The following is an 18,799-nucleotide window of genomic DNA, read 5'->3' as shown; positions in this document are numbered from 1 at the left end:
CTCCCAGTCATTCCCTTACAAACGTCAGAGTGGTATTTGTCTTCTCCACTAACTCTGAAAGACTTCAAAATGTCCCATACTTTGTTATTCAGTTGCTTAAAAAAATATTTTCATTCGCCTTTCGCCTTTCCTTACTGCCATACACGCGGAACAAGTTACCCATCTATTCATATTTTCTGCTCGACTAAGCATTTAGTGGAGGGTGAAACGTTGAATAACTTAGTTTTTCTGTGAATAGCTGGAGGAAAGTGACTGAATACATTTGCTCAGGGGTGGAAGTAACTAAATACAGCTACTCAAATTACTGTAATTAAGTCCTTTTTTTTCGGTACTTGTGCTTTGATGAAGATTTTTACAGGTCTTTAATTTTACTCATACTAAAGTATGCATAACACCATGTAATCTACTCAGTTACTTTTAAAGTCATGATTGAGTTATGAGTACAGTTTGACATGTGGACAGAAAACAAACTCTGCAGCAGGCGGAGAGGTGAGCACGACCAGAACAGAGCAGGAGGAGAACTAATGCATTTAAACAAGTACTGTATGTAAGTACAAAACTGTAAAAAGTATTTTTAATTGTATCTGACTTCATACTCCTACTACTCCATTGGAATTAGAAGGAAAATATTGTAGTTTTTGATTTTTTTATATTTCAATTAAATGAATAAATAAAATAAAAATACATTGTTAAACATTAAACCATGTGATTCAAAAAAAGGTTTTGGCTCTTCAGCAGTGTTTGATTGGCCCTTGGGTTGTAAACATTTTCAACAAAAAGAGGTACAATTATATTTTTTTTTGCTCATGAAAATGTTAAAAAATGAATGCAAATTTGTTTAATCTTTTTTTTTATTTTTACCAAATTAAGATATATATAAAAATAAGCCGATCACTGAGGCTATATTTACTTTTAATTCTAACACTTTAAGTACATTTAGCTATTAAAACTCATTAATTTTTATTTTTAATGATCTGAATCCTTCTTCGAACACGAGATTGAACCCGGTTGGTTTTCGGTGAAGAAATAGCTGAATAACTACGACCACGCATTCAGTAACAGGCCTTGCTGCTCGGGCAAAGTTGCTTGATTAAGCAGAGTTCCTGTAAAGAACTGCAGAAACACGCAAAGATTAAAGAACAAGGCCTTTTTTTATTACAGGACTCACTTTTTTCCATAAACATTCAATAAATTCAAGGTAGCCCAAAAGCTCTGACTCTTCCCTCGCTTTTTAGAAACACTTGACTGTTTTTACTGCAGCACCCACGTGTCAAACCTGCAGCTGAATGGCAACAAGCTCAGGCAGGTTTTCCAGGAGCAGAGCAGGTCACACGTGTCTGTCATTCATCTCAAGCTGTAAAAGAGATAAATCCACAAATCCTCAAGGGCTTTAAATGTGTACGCAGCAGCAGCAGCCTTCAGTACATTATTCTAACTTGTGGCCTCGGGACAGTCTCCCTGTCTGAACTCTTCTGAGAACTACATCATGTATTCCTGCCCTTGAGACGAACATTTCAGGGCCTACGACAACAACAAGTGCGCAGTCTCTGCTTCAGCTTGCATTAAGTGCTTATAATTCACTTTACGTATTCGCTCAGACACCGAAAAAAAGGACGGAATAAACTTTAATACAGACTATTTACATTTGAAGTGAGTTTATTGCATCTTGATAATGTGGTTTTTGCATTGAAAACCTGTTATGTGAATAATTTACAGAGGGTTTCAAACTCCTTAGTGCAGTGAGTAAGTGTTGAGTGTTGGATTTGACTGTATATTAAGTTCAATCTAAAGGCCCTAAAGTAAGCAGATATAGGACATTTTGTACTTTAAGTGTAAACTTTTGCCTTCTAGTTCAATTCTTGACCCCTTTTTGTATGACAACAGCAGGAAGTAACAAGCAGTCGAACCAAAGTGATGTTTCCTTCACACACTATTTCTCTTGAATAGTTATTATCCATGTTTTCAACATAAAACAAAAAAAAGGGTTAGGATACATGCAGATGTAAAAAACACTAAGAAAACCCTGCGGCACTCTCTTTTAAACTATTAAAATGCTTTAACTGCCACGGCACGGTCATGTTAGACCTCCAAAACAACTGGGCACCATGCCTTCAGCAGGGAGTCCCTTGTTCCTTCAGGGCTTCCTGACGAAGGTTTGATGCCAAAATGCGTCAGAGTTTGTTTGTTTTTTTAAGGTTGAACATGTCCGTGATGTGACAATAAGGACATTTTAATTGTTCAAGAGAGTTGTTTGGAGTTTTTCTAGGTATTGTTGTCTCATGACCTACTGGGAAGATCCTGACCACCAAGCTAGGAATCGCTGCTTCATTAAAAGGCTGTATTTGTATATGAAGCTGAAACGAGAAAATGTTTTGCATTTTTTCACCAAAATTTCTGCCAAAAAACAATTGGTCAGCTATGAAAGTCATTGCAGATTATGAGTCTGTCGATCAATGACTTGTTTAATTTCTATATTCGATGCTGTCACATAGCGAGGAACAGCTGATTTCAAGCCAAACTTTGAAGCTTCAACCCTGAAGGCCTTTTTGATGAGTTAACGAGTTCACCTTCTGCCTTTACCTCTCGCCTGATTGGTAGGTAACTCCATTTAAAGTTTAAGCAGATTCTTAATGATTTCCCCGAGCATGTACTGGAAGGAGCTATGTTGTTTGGTTTGGATTATAGCCAGAAACTGTGGCCAGAGCAGTCAGTCATTTCTAATTTCTTGTGTAAACTAGTCTTCTAGTGACTTGCAAGCTGGGAAATTTGTTTACAGGCAAACATATAAGTCAACATCAAAGCTTCCATTAATGAATTACTATTTTTATGTTATATTTGGGTGTAAATTGAACAGTTCTTTCAAGTCAATCCATCTGGAAACCAACAACCGCTCCTAAACTCAGCACAATAAGCTAATATCATACAAGTGTTATAACTCAGAACTTGTTATACCAAATTATGTAGTTAATTATTGGATTAACTTTGTAGGAAATCTTTTATAAGTCACAGACTAGTGTATATATATATATGTATATATATATATATATATATATATATATATATTTCAAATAGTGTTCCCTTGCACATCCCTTGCTTAAAGGTGCTATATGTAAGTTTACTCGCCAAGAGCTGTTTCCATCAGCGTCACTCATCCGTCACTTCTTTCTTTGCTGATGGCAGTGGTTTCTTGCCCTCGAGGACTGAGGACAGACTGGAGGCAACAGTAACTCATTATTGGCTCTGTTGAGGTACAAAGTCATCATGACACAGGACGGGTCAGGGCTAGCTGGTTAGCACACTAACTTCAGTACACAGACATCTTTGACGTGACGTCGATGCTTCTTACATTACATTTTGCTCGTTTAAGTAAAATTAGCAGGTTCACGTGACAAAAATAAACATAAACACACCCCAGCTCCACAAATCATAATATCTACGCGTGTGTGATTAATTATTCACTGTCAGACCTACAGTATGTAGCTTTTTAATGTTACTTGAAAGTGCAGTTAGTCCTTCAGTCGATGAATAATCTGTCACCCCAAGAGCTTTGAGACGCTCCGGCTCATTAGGGCTGAGCTCCAGCAGCTTTACAACTGTAAGACCACCTGCAGACAGTGAACAATAGATGCCCCATCCTCCACTGCACTGGAAAAAATAGGTCTAACTGCCTCCTTCTTTTGTCCCGCTTATCACCAGCGTGAGTTTCTGTGTTGGGGATGGTGGATGTGAGAAGCAGCAGAGGGCAGGCGGCGGCACGTCGGTCTCCACCTTTGGGGAGACACACACTGGGTCTGTTTTCACATGTTCTGAGTGTTGATGAGAAACACTCTGACGTTATGGGACATAATGTCAGAGTGTTTCACTTGTTTGCTTTTTTTTTGCTGGGAATGACATGAGAAGATTCTTACCTCCGTCATGTCACGACAGTTAAAAGTGAAGCAACAGCCAGGAGGCAAACAGAAGCATTTTACTAAGTATAGTCTGTAATCCTTTTGTACTTTTTACTTAAAGTAAAGTTTTGAATGCCAGACGGTCACTTGTAATGGAGTAGTTCCAGTGTGGTATTGCTACTTTTCTTAAGTAAATGATCTGAGCACTTCTTCCTACACAATTATTTGGCTTATTCGCTTTTTTTTTGGTCAACAGTTGAGATGAGAAACACTTGAATTTTCACTGCTCTCATGTCTGTTTGTTGAAAAAGAAGCTGCAGCCAGGAGACAATTAGCTTAGCTTAGCATCGAGACTGGAAACAGGGGGAAACAGCTAGCCTGGTCTGTACGAGACCAACTAAATCTGCCTCCCAGCCCGTCTAAAGCTCACTAATTAACATGTCTTGTTTAATCTGTACAAAAGCTAAATGCATTTTTAATGAAGGACTTTAACTTGTAACAGAGTATTTTTACAGGATGGTTTACTTTGATTTGAATACCTCCTCTTCCACTGAATAAAAGTCCACAAGTCAAGACACTAGAGTAGTTGACTCTCGGGTCAAACTGTTGTCTTCAGGTAAACGATGACTGTGTGCAAACTTTGCGCAATGTTTTTTTTTAATCCCACTGCGTTTAAACTGCAGGCAGCTCTGGACACGTTTTAATACCCACCCACATGAAAGATTATCATTTGAAAGGAAAACTGATGTCCCCATCACAGATGCTTATCAGGAGACAATACAATAAAATCCACAGGAATTTCCACAGCTGTTGCTGCAGCTCAGATTCAGGGTGTTGTGCTTTTAGAAATCCCAGTTTGCTTTATTGCATTCATCCATAACACCTGGTACTCTTAGCCAACTTGTAGGGATAACTATTATCCTTTTACTTGTATGGCTAACTGTTATCCTTTAAAATCAGAGTGTACTTATTTGTTAAACAGTCATCAGTGTGAGACACTGGGCTCCTGGTGAACTGATTGGTTGTACAACCTGCTGTCACACTAATGCTCAGTAATGCCAACACTGAGTTTGACTAAATGGTCTTTCACTCCCTCTGCTGGTGATTCTGAAAACTGACCTGGAAGGATAACAACCACATAACATTGTTGATTTCATGTGAGATGAGAATAAAAACTTTTACCTGAAAATTCTCAGAGATAACTTATGTAAGGTGATTTAATCAAATTAAATATGTTAAAAAACTTTTGTATATTCCACTACATTATTTCTGAGGGAAATTAATTAAAATGTTATTTGACTTTGACTTGAATTAAGAAAATATTTTGGACCAAATGTGGACTATTTTGTTAAATATTACAGCTTTTAATGACTTTTTTGTGTCAATTAATCGATTCGTTGCAGGTCAGAAAAATATTCTATTAATATATCATACAAATGTTCAGTTGTTCCAGTTTCTCAAATAAGAGAGGATTTAATGTTTTTCTTTATCATAAAAACGGCAGATAAATATCTTTAGATATTTTCAAGATCTGATTACTGAGTTATTTGAACTTTTACTATTATTTACTTTTAGTCACTGAAGAGAAATTGATAGGAAATATTGTGTAATATTGGTGTTTTAAGGTAAATTCTCTATGTTCCCACTACTGGAGATTGTCTAAAGGCCTTCTGGGAACTTACATATGAAAATTATATTTTTCCCTAATATACAACTTTTTGATCCGTTCCTGTTCTTCAAATTGTAAATGTTTAACATTCCTAACCCAAGACACAAACAAATGCTACTAAATTGACTTTGAAATGTATTTACAGTAAATGTTTTACAAGTTCAAGATGCTCAAAAAAACATACAATAATATTTACATTTACAAACGACAAAATTTTACACATGTGCACTGACTGTAGCATGTCTCGTTTAGTTCATTTGAGGTTCAACAGTGTTAAACAATGTGGGAGCTTAACTTAACAATGGAAACTGAGGAGATATCTAAAATATATTAAAAGAATAGTTCAACATTTTGGTTAAAATTTGATTTCTTGTCAATAGACAAGAACGAATGATCCCACTGCCATGTTTATAAATATAAAACTACAGCTAGGAGACAGTTAGCTTAGCTTAGCATAAAGACCTTGCTCTACAAATTAAAAAAACAACAACTGGACAACCACCAACATCTTTAAAGCTACAGACATAACATGTTAATTACTGAGCGTTAGTGCTGGTTGTCGGATTTTGTTACCAGCCAGGCTAGCTGTTTCCCCCTGTATCCAGTCTTTGTGCTAAGCTAAGCTAACTCCAGCTTCACATTGCACAGACAAACACAGAAAGCAAATAAGGATATTTTCCCAAAATATCATACTCTACCTTTAAAATAGAGTGAATGTTGTGGGCAACAATTTCTAGGTAGACACATCGACAAATTAAAAAGAGTAACAGCTTGAGTTCTCTTGTTCTGGACGAGGTGAGGGATCGTGTCCCACCAGAGATGAGGAGGGACTTCAGTACGATCTTCAATCTCTAGAAGTTGAAACACCTCTACTGCTAAGGCACCAGCAACATTCAGTTGCAAATACTTAGTGCAACTGAGCTGCACAATTATTCATTGTCGTATTATATATTTAAATGTTTTGATCAGTTTCTGGTATCTATCAAGTATTCAGGAGGAAACGTAGGTAATCACACATCACATAAATAAAAGGATAAAAGGCTACTGGAAGTCAGCATTGATAAACAGATAAACGCCTGCACACTGGCTCACAAAGAGCTTTAAAATAAAGCTGGCCACAGAAGATGCAGTAGTGGCAGAATACCTTGATAAATACAGCGACAGAGAGCAAGAAGAGGAGGGTCAGTTTTACTTCTTCACACTTCAAACTCTGAACTTTTCTTGTAACTTAAGATTTTGTCTTATTTATGTTTAAAGTTTTGATATAATGGCGTTTTGTCAACAACTATGAATATCAATTAGTCATTCTTTCAAGAAGAAAAATGATGTATTCACTGTTTTCTGTGACGATTTGCTGATTTACTCTGTTTTGTATCACTGTTGGGTTTTGGACCTTTGGTTTTGAAGGGGCCTTAGGAATGTGTGATGAGCGTTTTTCCCAATTTTCCAACATTTTATGTGAGATAACTGTAATAATTAGCAATTAATTTATCAATTGAAAACTAATGTCCATCTATTAATGATCAGTTGATCATTTAAATCATTATTAAGTCCCAGAATCCAAACATTCTCTTGTTTAAGGCGCTTAAATGTGAACATTTGCTCTTTTTTTCTTGTCTTAACATTATAGTAAATTGAATATTCTTTGATAACACACCTGTCATCACAAATACTGTCAGCCTATCAATATACCTGTGTGTGGTAACCATTTTTAAAATTCGACTGGGATCAAAACATCGTCTGTTCAGAAATATGTGGAATCAGAGTGCAGGTGTTACTCTTTTTATCTTTAGTCTTTCACGTAAGTCAAAACATGTCGCGTTGTAAAAATAATGATGTATTGATATACAAAGGTCGTCATAATAAATGTGATCACAGTATCTAATATTATTTTTTTAATAATCGTGCAGCTGAAACATGAAGCCTTTTCGTTTCTGTGTTTCTGGACCGTTTGTTCAAGTGGTTTCCAACTATTCTCACATAATAAAATAAAATCTGGTTATATATATATATAAATCTGGTTCATGCAGTTGCATTTCACCCACGCTTCCTCAGTGGATAAAACGGCTTCAAAATGTAAAATGAGCATTCGCTGTCAAATGCCCTGAACTCTAACCTCTTCCTAATCCCCCGTGATCCAGGCGGCTGTTGCTCAGCAGCCTCCTACGTCTTAATGTGCGTCATTAAAGCAGCTTGCGTTGGCTGCATCTCCCCGCCCTCCCCTCTGCTGCCTGTCTGCCTGGCGAGGAGTCTGAGTGGAGGTTGCTCTCTGTTTCCTTTGCTCTCTGAGCTCAAATGTTGGGATCTCCCTCCAGCTTGGTGAGGTCGGTGGCTGTGCCCATGAACATGCTGCGTCCTCGCTCCAGACGGCTCTTCTTGTCTGTGAGGCGGAAGGCCTCCATGAACTCGTCGATGTCGATGCTGCCGTCCTGGTTGCTGTCGATGGTGACGGCCAGGTCGGAGATGGCCTCGTCCGTGATCTCCATCTTTAGGTAGACGCTCAGCAGCTTCCAGGTCTGCCTGAAGTCCTCTATGGTGATGAAGCCTGGAGGAGGTGAAAGGTTAAAGATGCAGGGTAGAAAATAAGAGATTAAAGACGCAGTAATAGGGCGGGGCCAAAAAGGATAAAAAACGTAGAAACAGGTGGACACTGATTCAGGAAAAAGTGTGTGAGTCTGATGAGAGGTGGGGGTGGGGATGAGGAGGAGGGACCAGTAGATCAGTGGGTTAATCCCCGTCTTAACTGGAAGGATTCAGATGGCAGAAGCATGCTGAGGCCTCTTTAGCACGCCACAGGTGGACTAGGCTGAACTCTGTGGATGTCTCTATCTACACACATTTACTCCTCCACTGCATCAGGCCGTCCCTGGTTGGACTGTCTCTGTGAGTTACTACGGTAACATTTAATTCAAGATGTTTTATTAAAGCGACACAATAATGATGTAGTGTTGAACTTCCACTAAGTTGGGCAACTTGTAAGTGTCTGAATAAAAGAAAGAATCGTGAAACTGAAGCAGCAGAGATCAAGAGTAGTCCCTTATATTGGCCAAGCGCCAAAAAGCTCCTACAATTCCCACAATGCATCTTGATACTGTAGGGTCTTTCATTCATCAGAGAATTAATTAATCAATCTGCAGCTGTTTTAAAAAATCAACTGATCATCAAAGTTATTTTTAAGGCAACAGATGCCAAACATCCTGTGGTTACAGAAAAAAACCGTCATCTGACATGATGCAATTGTTTTCACACTCGGAAGTGCCTTTTTAATCTTCAAGACATCGAATTAATCTTTTTCCTTTGTTTCTTTCTTTTCTACACAATTGTTATGATCTTACTGGAGCTGTATTTGTCTCCTCTTTTTCTATGCATTCATGTGTATTTCCTTTGGATGATTCATTCTTGATTTGACGTCCACAGTGTGTCCAACTTCTGTTATGATACTGTTTTTAAAGTGAAAAATAAACACAACTTTAACGACTATAACTGTAACTACACTAAACATGGACTTTTTCCCTGTATGATTATTAAATGTTCATGCAAAATGTTGAGTCTTAAAAAATGAATATTGATTTCTGAGGCACTGGTGATAAAACCTGATATTTGCTGACATTTCTTTACCCGATGTCATGCCACACAGAGGGACATATACGCTGTCCATTAAAACGTGAAAGAAACCAGTGGTCTGATTACAGAACTTGTTTCAGGGGTGAATAAATTGTTTTACCTGAATTATCCGTGTCTACGATTCTGAAGATGGTCTCTAAGGTGGAGCGATGGCGATACAAAGTCTCAAGTAGACTCTGGTCGATGTGCTGCAAGAGGAAAACGATGAAAACACCAAGTGAAAAAAGCTCAGGTAGAGAGCATTTATTTGTACATCTCCCTAAATTGATCCTAAATGTGATAATAAAACATGTACATGTGTCCTTACATCCGTGTTGGGTCCGTGAATGGCGAGCTCGGTGAACCACTCATAGTAGTTGACCATGCCGTCGCTGGTCTTGGAGGTGACCAGCTGACAGCGCAGCATCCTCCAGGGCACGCCGAGGTGCATCACGTTCTCCACCGCAGTCGCCCAGTCACTCAGAGACACAACACCTGATGGAGGTGGAGATTTTACCAGTTATCTGATTTATATTGAAATTCTCCTCCACTGCTTCCATACAGGCCAGTCAGGTGAATAAATGATGACAAAAGTCAACTCCGTAAGTATCCAAGCACGTCCAATAGCACATGAGAAGCCAACATTTGTATTTGGTTTTTATATTCAAATGATTGTTAATTGTATCATTTAACTAGTTTCTCCTACAAGCAAAAATGTAAATAAATCTGTACGAAATAGAACAAAAGGACCTGATTGACAGAAAAATGATATAACCTACTTCCTCATTTACATGTTATGAACTTTAGAAACAAGGATGTTGGCTGAATAATAAGTAATTTAGTTCCAGCTGAAGTTTCTGTGAAACTGGACTTCTTCTTTTTATCAGCCCTTGTGTTTTGTTTCTGAATGGCGATTAAATGCACCACACAAACAAAAAACTATGAGCTCACATTTCTCCCTGGCCAAACATTGTCCTCTGAGAACCTACAAGAGGAAGAACATGACAGATCCGTCATAACAATTGAGGAACACCTGATCCGTGGAGGACTGAATGGTTGGTGAAAGTGACACTACACACCTTTGTTCTCGCTGTCGTACTTTTTGAAGGCACAGAGGAGGTCAGATTTGTGCGCAAACAGCTGCTCCCGCAGGACTTTGAGGGCTGAGCGCTCTGTTCGCCCAACACTGCAGAAAAGATTACAGCAAACAGAACAGATAATAAACAGAATTAAAGGCAGAACAGTGAAGGGAACCGTTGTTTTACACAACAGTTTGACCTGAAAAGGCAAAACTGTGATAACCTTCCTATTAAACAGAAATCATCTAAGAGCTTTTTTCAAATCCAGTAACAGTTGCAAAGGTAGAAAAATAATTCTGTATTCTTTATGATTTATGATTCATATTGTTGGGTGTATGTTTTCCTGTAGTTTTTGTACCTTTGTCTCACGGTGAGCTCTCTGATCATGCCGCTGGCCTGGTACTGAACCACATAAGGCACAAGGTCTGGACCCAGCCTCACGTAGGCCCCCCTGTTGCTTCCCACATCGTAGTAATTGGAGGCAGAGAACAGAGTGAGGACCTAAGCGAAAGGAAAGAAAATATTTATGTGTCGGTGCATTTTGAGCGGAAGCACTGACCTGAGAAATTATTAGAGCCTCTGTGGGTCGTCAGTGTCTCAGCTCACCTTACGGTTGTGGCAAAACTCATAACCCTCCTGTTTACACTCATGGGAGCGGATGATGAGCTGCAGGTTGTGTTTGTTCAGGAAGTCCTCGGTGATGTCGGGGCCCCAGTAGCAGCCTCCGCCCCGCACCTCGTTGGGTGTGCAGCCGTCCTGGCTCATCGGATCGCTCCACAGCAAGTCCAGGACCTGGAGGAGGTCAGGAGTGACAAGAGGGAGAGATTTAACTTTGAAATGAAAAACAGAGCATACAGTACAAGGGGAAAAAAGTTGGGAACAGCAGTTGGCAAAACAATGAATTTGATGTTCTCCTCAATTCTCCTTTAGAGTCACCACGAGGTTCATGTTTGTGACTTTGAGTGAAATGTATTAACTGCTGCTGGCCGTATAAAAGTATGTTTTTTAATTATGTGAGATATTTTCAAGTTTTTCTCAGGATCTGCTGTTACTTCAGTTTACTGTGGGTTAATGCATACAAACACCTGAAGTAGTACCTTGCATTTCAGACTGATTTACCATGAGTTGTTTACAGAGATTTACCTGGACCTGAACCACCAACAAGTACCCGTGCCAAAGGAGCTCATTGACTTCTACAGCCTGAGTTTAAGTCGGTGACGGCCAGTTTGAAAAGCAGATTTAACTCACAGCAGAGAGATTACTGACGTGGTGGATTACAGCATGTTACAGCCCACGCAGGCAACAATCCTCAGAGCGTTGATCACTGATTGAGCGTTTATCAGGCTGTGACTCAGGATTGATTTAGTCCACTGGAACACAGCTGAGGCACAAAGGCCATAAAGGGCAATGAACTCTGCTCAAACTAACTTTGTTTCCACATGACAACGTCACCAATTAAACATCTCATGTGAGACGCTTTAAGACATCAACAAACAACAAACTTGCTCGCAGAGCGCTTTTATTCCTAAATGAGATGTTAAAAAGCAAACTTATTTTTAATACAGGACATCGAACTGCATTCCATTGAGTTAGGTCTATCTTAAAGAGCGTTTTAATGATTTATATTTAGGAAAAACTGTGAGAGATTTAAAGGTGATTAATCTGTGACAGCAGGGCTGAATCTCTTTAAAAGCAGGGCAAAAAGAAGACATGTTTTTCTCCATGGTAATCTGACATGAATGTATGTGTATTTTTGTGTGTGTGTGTGTGTCTTGTCTGTGCCTTGAGAACAACAAGATAATGTACGTGATATGATAATGTGTTTCTCCTCCAGTTTTGCCTCTCTTCATAATTATATTATCTTTTTAGTATGTATTTATGTAAGACAAATTAAATGGCATAGAAATCTGTTCACATCTGTTCAGTGTTCATTAATCACCTGTTTCCACTCGTCCGCAGCATTTTCGCTCTTGATAGACTCAGTGGACACAGCGGCAGAAATGTCTTTTTCTGATCTGAAGTTAAACAAGGACTGTCTCCTCCTGTTCATCTCCATCTCGTCCAACTCGTTCCCTTTGAGCCGGTCGGAGAAGTCCTGCAGCGAGCGGTTCTGGAAGCTCTCGCGTGTTCCGAAGGGTTTGGGATACATGAGGGAGGCGCGACGCTGGAGGATCTTGTTGGTGGACCACACGTCTTCATCCAGATCCGAGTCAATGGACATCCCCGCTGAGCTTTGGTGTCTCTTCTTTGGAGGCCTCAGTGCTGAAACATACTGGGAATAACAGAGGAGAGCAGATAAGTGATAGTGTTGCAGGCTCTGTACGAATGACACTTGACTCTACTGCCCCTCTAAAAAAGAAAACAAAACACATGAGATTAACTTTGTGGTGCAACCCCCAAACTCATATATTAAAGCTGACATCGCGAAAAATTAGGAGGAAATGGCGTTCTACCAAACTGGAAGAAGCTCGACTAGTCCATCTAGAAAGCTTTAAAACGTATAAGCTCTCCCTAATGCCAGAGCAGCGTATTATTCAGCATTGATAGAGGAAAATAAGAACAACCGCAAGGTTTCTTTTCAGTACTGTAGCCAGGCTGACAGAGAGTCATACCTCTATTGATCCTTGTATTCCTGTAACACTCAGCAGTAATGACTTTAAGGGCTTCTTTAATGATACAATTCTACTTATTAGAGACAAAATTCATCATCCTCTGACCTCAGATGATGTGCTAGTCTTGTTAGATCTTAATTCAGCTTTTGACACTACTGCCCATCATATTCTATTACAAAGACTGGAACATTTAATTGGTATTAAAGGAATTGTACTGAGTTACTCACGGAGCTCCACAAGGTTCTGTGCTCGAACCAATACTATTCACTTCATATATGCTTCCTTTAGGGACTATCCTTAGAAAACACTTCATTAAATGTGATTGTTATGCAGATGATACACAATTATACTTATCCATTAAGACACTAATCAGTTAGCTAAACTTCAGGCATGCATTAAGGGCATAAAAACCTGGATGACCTTCAATTTTCTGCTTCTAAACTCAAACAAAACAGAAGTTATTGTGCTGGGCCTGAAACATCTTACAGACAAATTATCTAATGATATAGCTACTTCCGATGACATTACTCTGGCCTCCAGCACCTCAGTAAGGAATCTGAGAGTTATTTTTGACCAGGCACCTGCATATCATAAAGATCTAAGAGTACCCTATCACCCCACTCAAACGCTGCGCTCTCAGGATGCATCTCTTCCAGCGTTGGTTCGGGAGGCAGACCGCCTCTCTATGTTTAAGAGTAGGCTTAAAACTTTCCTTTTGATAAAGGATCTGGCTCTTTGCTATGCTGCCATAGGTTTATACTGCCGGGGGATTTCCCATGATGCACTGAGCTCCTCTCTCTCTCTCTCTCTCTCTCTCTCTTTCCCCCAACCCAACCGGTTGAGGCAGATGACCGCCCACCATGGTTGTAGTTTTGTCCGTGTTTGATCGAGTATCTCTCAAAGAGTTTATCACAGCCACACGTGCTGTCTCCTCACATTGTGTCTGTCCAGTCTGGCGAGAAGGCTGAGATCGGTGACATCGGAGATCCCTCCATGAAGTACCAGCACCTTCTGGTCGATCACCGTTGCTAACGGCAACCAACTGAAAATCTTCTGCAGCAGCTTCAGGATCCGTTTGCCGTGCATCTGAGGAGAAGCACAATCAGGAAATGACTTTCTACAACCTGCCTTTCTTTTGTTATGTCTTATGTGAACTTGTAAGTTTTGTAATTTTGTAAATTTGTAAATTTTTAATTTTTATTCATATTTTTAGACTGGTTTATTCATTACTTGATTTTATTTTTTGTAATTCCCTCACTAAATCTGAGCACTGACTTTACTGAAAACAGCATTTCCTGCCAGTTTAAGGATGACATGGGGAACATTTGTAACCATTTTACCATGTAACCGTTTTAATTTAATTTATTTATTTTTAAGGGCTATTTTTTTTTTTTTATTTCTTGATGCTGTAAGTTGCTCTTATTTGGCAGTAATGGCTTGTTTTTCCAGGATAAAGATGTTGTTCCAAAGTGTGAGTTTGATGCCTTTTTCAGACAAATCAGCATCGTTCCTTTGTGGGTCTTTGGACCACCTCAACCTCCCTGACGTATCAGAAGCCAACAGAGTCAGATGTCCTGCAGGCCTCTGATTTAATGACCTCAAATCCTCTTAGCTGCAAGGAGGAGTGACCAGTGTTGTATTGGTTTGTAACACGCTTTACTAGGAATGTGAAGGGCAAGGTTACTGAAACTGTTTTGGTTTGCTACCAAATATAGTCAGGATAAGGACACGTTTTGGCAGAGATTTGATAAGCTGGGAATTTACATGATATAAACCTACCTTGTATTTACTCAACACCTCCTTTGTGAAGCCGTACCTACAGGGAAACACAAGATAACAGAAATTGTGGTTTTTGAGTATACCTGGTGAATTTAGACAATGAGGACATGTGATTTCAAGCTTCACTGTCCAACAATTAGATTTAGTTTCACCTCAGGTTGACGATATGGTCTTCGTGGTTTCCTCTGTTGAGGTAGATGTCACTGGGGTAGACAAGCAGGAATGAAAACAGGATCAGGAGGATCTCAATGGAGTCTTTGCCTCTGTCTACAAAGTCTCCGTTAAACAAATAGGGCTTCTCCAGGGAGGGCATGCCATTCTGAAAAGTAAACAGCAGCAAAGTAAAGGGCCATTCTGTAATCTAAACATAAACAAAGGGTCGTTAACAGCACAAGCAGTGAAAACAGATCCTGTTTCACTCACTAATTGATGCAGCTACACATCTTTGTTTTAACCAAAACTAAAGTATAGAAGGCAAACTATTGGTTGATTTATCAATTAGTTGATCATCTGATTAGTCCATCAGCAACCATTTTGATAAACAGCTAATTATTCAATTTGTTTACACAAGAAAAAAGTCAAATATTTCCTAATTTTAGTGTCTCAAATGTAAGACTGTAAGACTTTCACAGTATTTGAAATGATTTTTTTTTTTTTTTAATTTTGAACTGGTCAGACAAAACAAGACATGTGAAGACCTCACCTTGGTGTTTTTCAATTATTTTTTACATTTTGTTGACTAAACAATCAATTAATCACAATAAACAATGATCACAGCAATTATTACTTTCAGCAATTGATTTTCTTTGGGGCCCTCTTACTATTATTGTACTAGTATTACTATTTTGATTAAAATCAGATAATTTCTATCTGATGACACTACAAATTACTCAGTTGTGGTTATTTCAGCAATTGTGAAATTTGAAGATTTTAGAGGATGAGGTCCAGACCTTGTAGAAAATCAGCAGCAGATCTTCTAGTTGCCCGTGCAAATCACCTGTAATAACGAGGATACATGTAAATTAACTAACACAGTTAATTGGCAACAACAAACAGACAGAAACTGTGTACATTTCTGTGCTTAAACCTTTGCAACAGAGAGTCCCTGGTTGCTGTGTATTATTTATTATTTTATTATTAGTTATTAATACCATCGCTGATTTCTCTACTCTTTTGTCCAATCACCTCTCTACTGTCTCTTTAGAAAAAACAAGTTTCTTTCAGCTCACCACAAATAGTGATTTCTTTGCTTCCGCAGGTGGAGATGCGGTTGATATTTGGAAACATCCGGAGCTGTTTCCACGTCTCAAGGAGGAGCTGGAGGACGTAGCGTGAGTGCAGCTGCTACTGGGAGAGAGACTTGTTAGCAAGAAGGTTTTAGGCACAAACACAGAAACAGATGGTCATTCTGCAATGTTTGGTAACTGCTGTGATACTGTGATTTGTGCTGGTATGCTTTTTGCCCTTATTTTCTTGCACAGTACTTGAAAAAACTAAACTTTTTGACGTATTGCTATTCAATATACTAGCATAACCTTGTTGAGTAGATTCAAGTCAGACTCCTTTTTAAGCTCATAAGCGATTATAATGCTCACGATCGTGCAGATAAGTAGGAATAATGTCTCTTGCAGGTAAAACATACAGTATACTGTACATTATATTTCATAGAGACAGCATAACTCTGGAAATAGCAGCCCTGCACTGATCGCATGTCAATTACAGGATTGATTTCAATGCTTACCTTTACATTTACATCTTAGTCTGTTAGATCTACAGAACAAGTGTTTTACCTATTCCATAATAAAGACTGTAAAGCAGAGGTGTACACCTACTTTCTTGTTCCTGAAGGCCTCCACCAGCCCGACTGCCTGCTCCACCGTCAGAGGGAAGGTGAGGTGAGGTCCTGAGTAAATCTCCGGCACCTCAATGTTCTTGTAGCAGAAGTACCTCTCCCACTCTGCATCCCGACAAACCTCGTTCTCTCGAAAGATGTGCGAGATCAGATTTCCTGGAGGGGAAATCAAAATGACAGTTCAAACTCAGATATTTAGTTTTACAGAAAGAAAATACAGTTTGTCAGTCAAGAAGTCCGATATCTTACTTTCATTGCTTGATGGTGTGAAGTTGTCCATGAGGTAGCCGAGGAAATTATAAAGCTACACAGGGAGGAGACGCAACAGATGAGCTTTTATATTTATTATTTCTCCACAGCAAACATGCAGAAGTACACTGGATCGTCTCTGATAATTCCTCACCTTTATCTGAGCCTGTTCTCCAGAGTATTCGATGGACTGGAAGATGTGCCAGGTGTATCTCCGTCTCATCTCTGTACGGGCCACATACTGACGGTACCATTGTTGAATCAGGACTGCAGCTCTTATAGCTGAAACACGAGAGAACAGAGGACAGATGATCAGAAAACATCTCACTGCAGAGAGGGCGTGCAGTGACGGAAAGTAACATTACAGAAAGAACGCTAGCCAATTTTAAGATACTTTGCTTGATGTAGTATTTCCATTTTCTGCTACTTTATAAAACATTGTATTTTTTACTCCACTATATTAGTTTAATACATGTAGTTACTAGCTCCTGTATAGATTCAGATTAATAGTATAAAATATTGTCAAGAAATAAATTATGATGTATTACTGTAGGTTAAGATCAGACTATATAAAGTCATTCAAATTAGCTTCACCTGCTGCAACATTAAAGTGACGTACACATGACTACATCTATAATACGGTTAAATATATATTATTCTGAATTCTGCATGATGAGTACTTTTATTTTTGTTAGTTTAAGTATATTTTAAGGCTAATACTTTTGTACTTTATGTTTTGAATACATGACTTCAACATGTAACTGAACTACACTCTGGTGCTGCTACTTTTACTTTTAAAGTCTGAGTATACAGTATCTGCTGTACAACTACTACAAGAGACATTTCTCCCTCCCGCGTGTGACGGTATGTGGCTGAGGTAGATTTTTATCTCCAGTCTGTTTACTTCACTGGATTTGTCCTCCTCCTGCCCTGACCGAGATTTGTGAGGTTTGAGCTTACATTTAACGTCTAACAACACAACACAACAACAAACGAGGCGAGACAGACATGGCTTACTTGTGACGGCTGCATGCAGCAGAGCAAAAAAAAGAAACACAGATAGATTAATTCAACACATATATTAGGGAGATTATAACTATGATGTAGGTACGCAAGAAGAGAAGCGTCAAACAGGTTGAGAGAAATAAACAGTGTCTGTCTGGATGATCGTTGTTACCTTTTCCGGAGTGTTTGTGAAACTGGTCAGACTTTGTGACGCCACATCCCATGACTGTTCCTGTTCAAAGCACCAAACAATCATCACATCAGCTAAAAGCGATGCCAATATTTGAAAAACCAAAAAAAGAAAAAAGACACACTACATATAAAACACGAGAATGTATTTAACTGTATTGTTGATGAGCTCCAAACTGTTGCAAACTTTTTGGAGTCACAAATCTGACTATTCACCCATTTTCAGGCTGAAATTCGGGTTCACAATCCTCCGCACACATTTTAAATAGCTCCACAGTCCCGGCCTGTAAGAAAACCGCCTTCATTCACAGAGAGAAATGTTGCTTTGGCAGCAGCGGCAGCAGCAGGAGAGCTGAAGCCGCAGGACGTTCAACTTTGTGCCCTTTTAATCTCATTATCCGCCGGTTCGCTCCCTAACCTCTGTGATTGGCCTCAATCCTGCAGCACAGGATTGTTTTGGTCTGAATTCTACGAAGGCTTACATTAAAGAATCTAAAATCTAACTCAGGGAAATATCTTATCTGAAGTTGTTTTGATGAAATGGAAAAATTGAGTCATGGAGACATTTTTAAATATCCTTCTGTTAAATTCAGTTAAACAATGATGCCTAAACTGTTTACAAGTTTAAAACCCAATAAAAGGCTTAAATCTGAACATGTTAGATTGAGTTTGCACATAACTTCCTTTTTTTGTTGTTCCTTCCTGTTTAGCTGGTTTTTTCCTACTGAAAGGAGCAGATGGGTGGCTTTTCGTCACCTTTAAGGATATTCAGCAGCAGGCTAAAGTGATCCAAGTAGGGTTTTCTGATCAAAATCTTGCTTATTATTACACAGAACTGTACTATAAGGCAACACTGACATTTAAAATCAACT

At 39.0% G+C, this 18,799-nt stretch overlaps 1 protein-coding gene across 1 annotated transcript; it reads right to left on the bottom strand.

The window, feature by feature from the left end:
- Window positions 1-5,681: 5,681 nt before the first annotated feature.
- ppef2a (protein phosphatase with EF-hand domain 2a) lies at window positions 5,682-17,962 on the bottom strand (the record flags this gene model as incomplete). The annotated part of the gene is made up of 16 exons (XM_084359466.1): window positions 5,682-8,104; window positions 9,284-9,371; window positions 9,491-9,657; window positions 10,242-10,348; window positions 10,600-10,742; window positions 10,848-11,033; window positions 12,181-12,513; window positions 13,790-13,939; window positions 14,633-14,669; window positions 14,785-14,951; window positions 15,583-15,629; window positions 15,862-15,976; window positions 16,465-16,640; window positions 16,734-16,788; window positions 16,888-17,015; window positions 17,911-17,962. The coding sequence occupies 16 exons, from the start codon at window positions 17,960-17,962 to the stop codon at window positions 7,851-7,853; spliced, it is 2,205 nt and encodes a 734-aa protein (XP_084215592.1). The 3' UTR covers window positions 5,682-7,850.
- Between the last annotated feature and the right edge of the window lie 837 nt (window positions 17,963-18,799).

This window comes from Pagrus pagrus (genome assembly GCF_965226575.1).
Source record: "Pagrus pagrus genome assembly, chromosome: 8".
Classification (NCBI taxonomy): domain Eukaryota; kingdom Metazoa; phylum Chordata; class Actinopteri; order Spariformes; family Sparidae; genus Pagrus; species Pagrus pagrus.
The sequence above is the reverse complement of the archived record's forward strand: the minus strand, read 5'-3'. Positions and strand labels throughout refer to the sequence as shown.